The 5,673-nt window shown below is 27.1% G+C and overlaps 1 protein-coding gene across 1 annotated transcript; it reads left to right on the top strand.

The window, feature by feature from the left end:
• The first annotated feature begins 310 nt into the window (after window positions 1–310).
• Window positions 311–5,533, top strand: LOC135120918 (ABC transporter G family member 22-like). The gene is made up of 15 exons (XM_064045246.1): window positions 311–373; window positions 503–652; window positions 754–835; window positions 885–947; window positions 1,176–1,315; window positions 1,556–1,720; window positions 2,712–2,882; window positions 2,968–3,094; window positions 3,145–3,268; window positions 3,343–3,472; window positions 3,606–3,847; window positions 3,974–4,086; window positions 4,308–4,449; window positions 5,185–5,282; window positions 5,391–5,533. The coding sequence occupies exons 1-15, from the start codon at window positions 311–313 to the stop codon at window positions 5,531–5,533; spliced, it is 1,953 nt and encodes a 650-aa protein (XP_063901316.1).
• The last annotated feature ends 140 nt before the right edge of the window (window positions 5,534–5,673 follow it).

Below are 5,673 nucleotides of genomic sequence, written 5' to 3'. Positions count from 1 at the left end.
CAAATAATGAAAAGTATTGTTTTTTTTGGTAACATTGAAAGTACTCATAAAAATTTTTGTGGTTAAGTTTTTTACAGGCTAAGATTTTTTATTTTAAAATAACATGCACCTAAAATTTTAAAATTTTCTGATTTGACCATATTAAGTACTGCATTACTATTAAATGACCAATAAAAACGTACGTAATATGTTTTTTTTAAACTGCTTGTGTTTATGGCACCAAATTAGATTATTAACACTAGTTGTATCAATGAACCTTTCAATTTTAGGTTAAGGTTCTTGATTGTTTGAATGGCATTAGTGGTTAGCAATGGACGGCGAATTGTCAAAAGATAGCAAGAGTAAGTGCCTTCAGAACGATGAGGTTGCTATGGTATTGCCGTCTAATGTCTTTATAGCACTTGCATCTTTTCTATCTACTATGTATCATTATATTTTTATATTCACTAGATTTATATGTAAAGTTTTTATAAATTTTTTGGGATGTTATCGTGTTCATTAGGACGAGTCCGAGGACTTTTCTGATAGTTATATTCCTGATACTTCTGTCAGTATAAGTGCTGCAGACTCTTCTAAGTTTTCTCATTTTGCTTTAACCTGGAATGACTTAAGTTACTCTGTGAAAGTGAAAAGGGGCCCTTGGTGGAAAAAGGTAAGTATATATTTTAATTTTTGAGACAGTAATTTAGTATTATATATTCTTTTAACTATAAAATAACTGAATTTACTTTATTTAATTTAATTATAATATAGAAAGAGGTCACCAAAACTTTACTTTCTGATTTAAACGGATCTCTTAATTCTGGGGAAATGGTAGCCGTGATGGGGACATCTGGTATAGTTTAATTTTTTTTAAAATTCTTTTAAATATATATTTTTTTAAGGTGCTGGAAAGACCACATTTATGAATTTAATGGCTGGAAGAACTAATATCGGAAAAGTTGATGGTCTGTAGATTTATTAAAAGTTCTTATAAATTTTATTTTATGTTCTGCGAGTGTAATATATTACTTTTAGCAACTAAAATTTTCTTTAACTTCTTGTTTGTACCCTTTTTTAATTAATTTTACTATTATTGAACTGGTCAAGTTATTTTTAGTATCAAACTTTTTTTATTTTTCTTTATTAATTGTTGTATATAATATAATGTAATATAAAATATTGTTTTATTTTAGGCTCGATTCTACTAGACGGAAAACGCAGAGGCAAGTCATTCCGATCGCAATGTGCTTACGTTGAGCAAGATGACGTCTTTCTTGCTAACCTAACTGTGAAGGAAACTTTTTATTTTAATTCTTTCTTAAGACTTCCCAAGGTTTCACAATTGATTGCTACCTTTTATACCGGTTTTTTTTAGATTTATTTAATTATATAAATTTATTATATAAACGGGGTACATTTTTTATATAAGCTAAACTTAATTTTTTTCATTGTTTACAGCTAATTTTTATTTTTGGAAATTTCATAAAATTGTTATTTTTGTTATAATGTTATAATTGATTATTTAAATATATGTATTCATCCTATTTTTTTATACTAATTGCACAATTATAAGAACTTATCTACTGAAGTGAAGAAAGCGAGAGCGGACGAGGTGATTGCCCAGCTCGGGTTAAGCTCCTGTCAGTCTACCCGGATCGGGTCGAATCTCGTGAGGGGCATTAGCGGGGGAGAGCGCAAGCGTTGCTCCATCGGCATCGAGTTGCTCACAAACCCGAAGGTATTGTTTGTTTGTTTTTATTTATTGAATATTTTATTTTTATATCTATTTTATTAATGACTTATTTAAATTTTATTTATATGACTTATTTTATATAATAATAAAAAAATTGCCCCTTTATTTATTAATTTTATTAAAAATTTTTTTTATTTGTTTCTTACATTCATTTTTATATTATATATTTTTTTCTATATTAGAAAATTAATTATAAAATATTGTTACTATTAAAATTATTTATTTTATTTATATTTTTTTAACACATTATTATTATATTTATTCTCTAGATCGCATTATTCAAAATAATTTTACTGTTAACTATATTAATTTCTTTTATACTATGATTTTTTTTTCTTAATAACTGTTTTATTATAATTATATAAATTTATATATGTAAAATATGTATTATATTTATTTATAAATGCTTAAAATATATTAAAATATAGAATTTATTTATTATTAAATTGTTTTTAAAAAATAATATTTCCACTAATTTTTATATTATTTGTTAATTATTTTGATATATCGATAAAGTAAACTAAGTAATTATTCAACAACGTTGTTATAATTATAATTGATTAATTATTTTTTTTATTTTTAAGTTTTTAGTATTTATAAATTTTATTTGTTATTGCAGTTTTTATTCTTTTACACTTTCTTTTGCTGTTTTATTAAATAAATATTTTATAAGTTTTACTTTATATCTTTTACTTTTGGAAAATTTTTTCTTTTATATTGAAGAGAAAAGATTTAAGCGATAAATTTTTTATTAATTTTTTTTTTTAGAAAATATTTTTTATACTTTATATTTTGTTTTATTTCTAATGTAAAATAAATTTTATATCTTTTAACGTTACTAACAATATAATATCTCATAAAAATATTTTGTTAATTCTTATTTGTTTTATATTTAAAAAGCCCCTCCTTTATTTTACTATTACTATTGTACTATTTTACATTATTATGTTTGTTATATTTATATATCATCTTATAGATTCTTTTTCTCGACGAACCGACTTCTGGATTGGACGCCTTTACTTCCTACCATGTGATGAAAACTGTAAAAGGTCTCGCACGTGAACATGGGCGTGCTGTCATGTGCACGATCCACCAACCTCGATCAAACATTTTTGACTTGTTTGATAAGTTACTTTTACTATCCAAAGTTATTATTACTTTCTTCAGTATTTTATAGTTACTATGATTATTGTCTTTACTATTCTTTTTCTTACTTCTATTGTTATTGTTAGGGAAAAACAGTTTATTATGGACCTGCAAGCGAAGCAATGAATTTTTTTAAAAGTTTAGGATATACTGCTTCTTATTCTCCGGCTGACTTTTTTTTAGACTTGACTACGGTGGACACCCGAACTCCTTGTAAAACACACACTATTGTTCTTATTATTAATAATTATAATTATTATTAGATCTTGAAAACAAAACTCGAAAACGAAATGAGAAATTAATATCTGCTTATAACAATAGTTCTTATAAAGTTCAGGCGCTTTCGGAACTTCAGAAACCCCGCAACACCGATAGTAATATGGAAATGTATTGTTTTGTTTATTAAAAAAAAAGAAATGCTTTGCATGATACTTATTTAATGAAATTTTACTATAAAATAGTAAAAACAAAGACTTTTCGGAAGGGCCTAAAGTTGGTTGGTGGGGAGAGTTTAGCACGTTGTACAAAAGAGCTACCTTGAATATTATTCGTGAAAGGCGGACAACAGCCGCTACATACGCTCAGGCTCTGGTATTTTTATTATTATATATTTTTTTCGTTTTGTTATTACTCTGTTGTTTATTATTTTCTTGTATGACTTTTTTTATATCGATTATTTTTAAATATTTATCTTTATTTTATTACTATTTATTATTACTTTCAGGTCACCGCTCTTCTAACAGGAATTGTATTTTATAAATTAACGTACACAAAAAAAGATATACAGAACCGCAATGGCGTGCTATTTTTTATGTGCCTGAACCAAACTTTTCAGCCAATGCTTGCGAAAGTTCTTCTTTTTCACTTGGAACGACCGCTTTTTATACGCGAGCGCCACTCGAAACTTTACAGCGTGTCCTCTTACTATACCTCCAAGACGCTCGCTGAGTTTCCTATAGTAGTTTGGTTACTTGTTTTTATATAAGAAAAAATATAATAATAAAGTTTACAACTTTTATTTTCGTTGTTGTTTACAGTTTTAATAGAATAAAACATTTTTATGGGGTTTACAAAAAACCTTTTTTCCCATAGGTCCACTGTTATCCTGGGGACCATCATCTATTGGATGGCGAAGCTGAACCCGTCCGCCGATCGATACTTCTTTTTTGTTCTGGTTCTTATTGCAAACTTTTTTTCTGCAGAAAGTAAGTGTATAGTCACGTGCTTTAAACTTTTTAACTGAAATATTCATAAAATTATATCAGCCAATATAGTTAGCGCCGCGTTAACCAATAATAATTAAGTTATTTTGCTTCATAGCAAAGATTATATAAGCTTGCATTCACGTGACTTTAACAAACCAATAGCCTTCTTCAAAATTTTTTCTTTCCAATCATTATTAATCATTTTTAACACCACCCAACAGGCTTAGGCCTCGTTATATCTTCTGCAACTCCGAGTGTTGAGGTCGGCAACACGATAGCGCCAGTTTGCGTCATATTGTTTATGCTTTTCAGCGGCTTTTATGTACACATTTCTTCTATTCCCAGATGGATTTCTTGGATTGGGTGATCATCTTCATTATTTTTACTGCATCCTTTAATACTATTTTTCTTACTTTTTCAAATATTACTGAAAGTTTAATAGTTTTGATGCTTTAGTTCTTATTGGTCGCAGTAGAATATTTTTATACTTTAAAATTAGAAAGAAACTTTTTAATTTTTTTTATTATTTTTGTTCTTTTTTAAATTTTATCATTTCTTTATTTTTTATTGGAGTTTTTTGTTTAACTTTTTTTAGTTTCAAGGTGAAAATTTATTAATCTATTTGCTACGTTTTCGCTTCTCGTTTGCTTTATTCACTTTTTTATTCACGTGTCATGTATTTGACTATTTAATCTGTTGTTTCTTGTATTTTCATATTAAATTTCTCAAACTATTATTATATATGAAATATTATGTATAGTTTTTTATATATGAAAGTTACGAAATTATTTATTTACTTGTATCAAAACAGCTTATTTGGGTTTTTTCTGCTACCTTTATATGAGAGCTGTAACCGTGCATCATGTTTTTTTTCTTGGCTCAACAAAAAACTTTTATTTACGTGGTTTTACTATATTTATTGTTTGTTGCATTATTATTAGCAAGTGTTTACTATATCGAGCACGTTCTCATGAAAACCATTTTTTTTTACTTAAACGTTATTGAAAGTTTCTTGTCAGAGGCTTATAAAATTTTTGTTGTTGTTGCGTGTTTCTATTATTTACTAAAATATTATTTACTAATATATTTACGGTGAAGTTACGTGTCGTTTATAGCATATTCATATCAAGCACTTGCTAAAAACGAGTTTATGGGCGAAGAGTTTGCGTGCAATTCTTCGGGTTCCTGCATATCGGGTATTTATTAATATATGGATACAAATTAAGCCTCGAGAGAGCTTGTGTTTGTTTGTAGGTACAACCACGCTATTGTGTAACCGCTTATCTTTATTTATTTTTTTTTAGGGGAAGAAGAGCTTAAAGAAAAACAATTCGAAGGAAGCAAATATCTTGATGTGTTTTACATTTTTTTGATTGGCTTTTTTTTAAGAGTTATCGGATATCTTTCCTTATATTTCATTACAAAACCGAAAAAAAAGCTTTACTGAAATACATAACCACAGAAGTTAACTTTAACAATTTAATTATTTTTAGTTTGTTTATCGGACCAAGCACTCAATAAAATTATTTTACCACCCTTTTAAGTAAGCTCTCTCGTATACAAAAAATTTTTTTTTTTAGGAACATG

Source organism: Zophobas morio, unplaced genomic scaffold (genome assembly GCF_036711695.1).
Source record: "Zophobas morio isolate AGI-343-1 ecotype UQ-CSIRO unplaced genomic scaffold, CSIRO_AGI_Zmor_V1 ptg000451l, whole genome shotgun sequence".
NCBI lineage: Eukaryota > Metazoa > Arthropoda > Insecta > Coleoptera > Tenebrionidae > Zophobas > Zophobas morio.
Note: the sequence above shows the minus strand (reverse complement) of the source record. Positions and strands in the feature narration are given on the sequence as shown.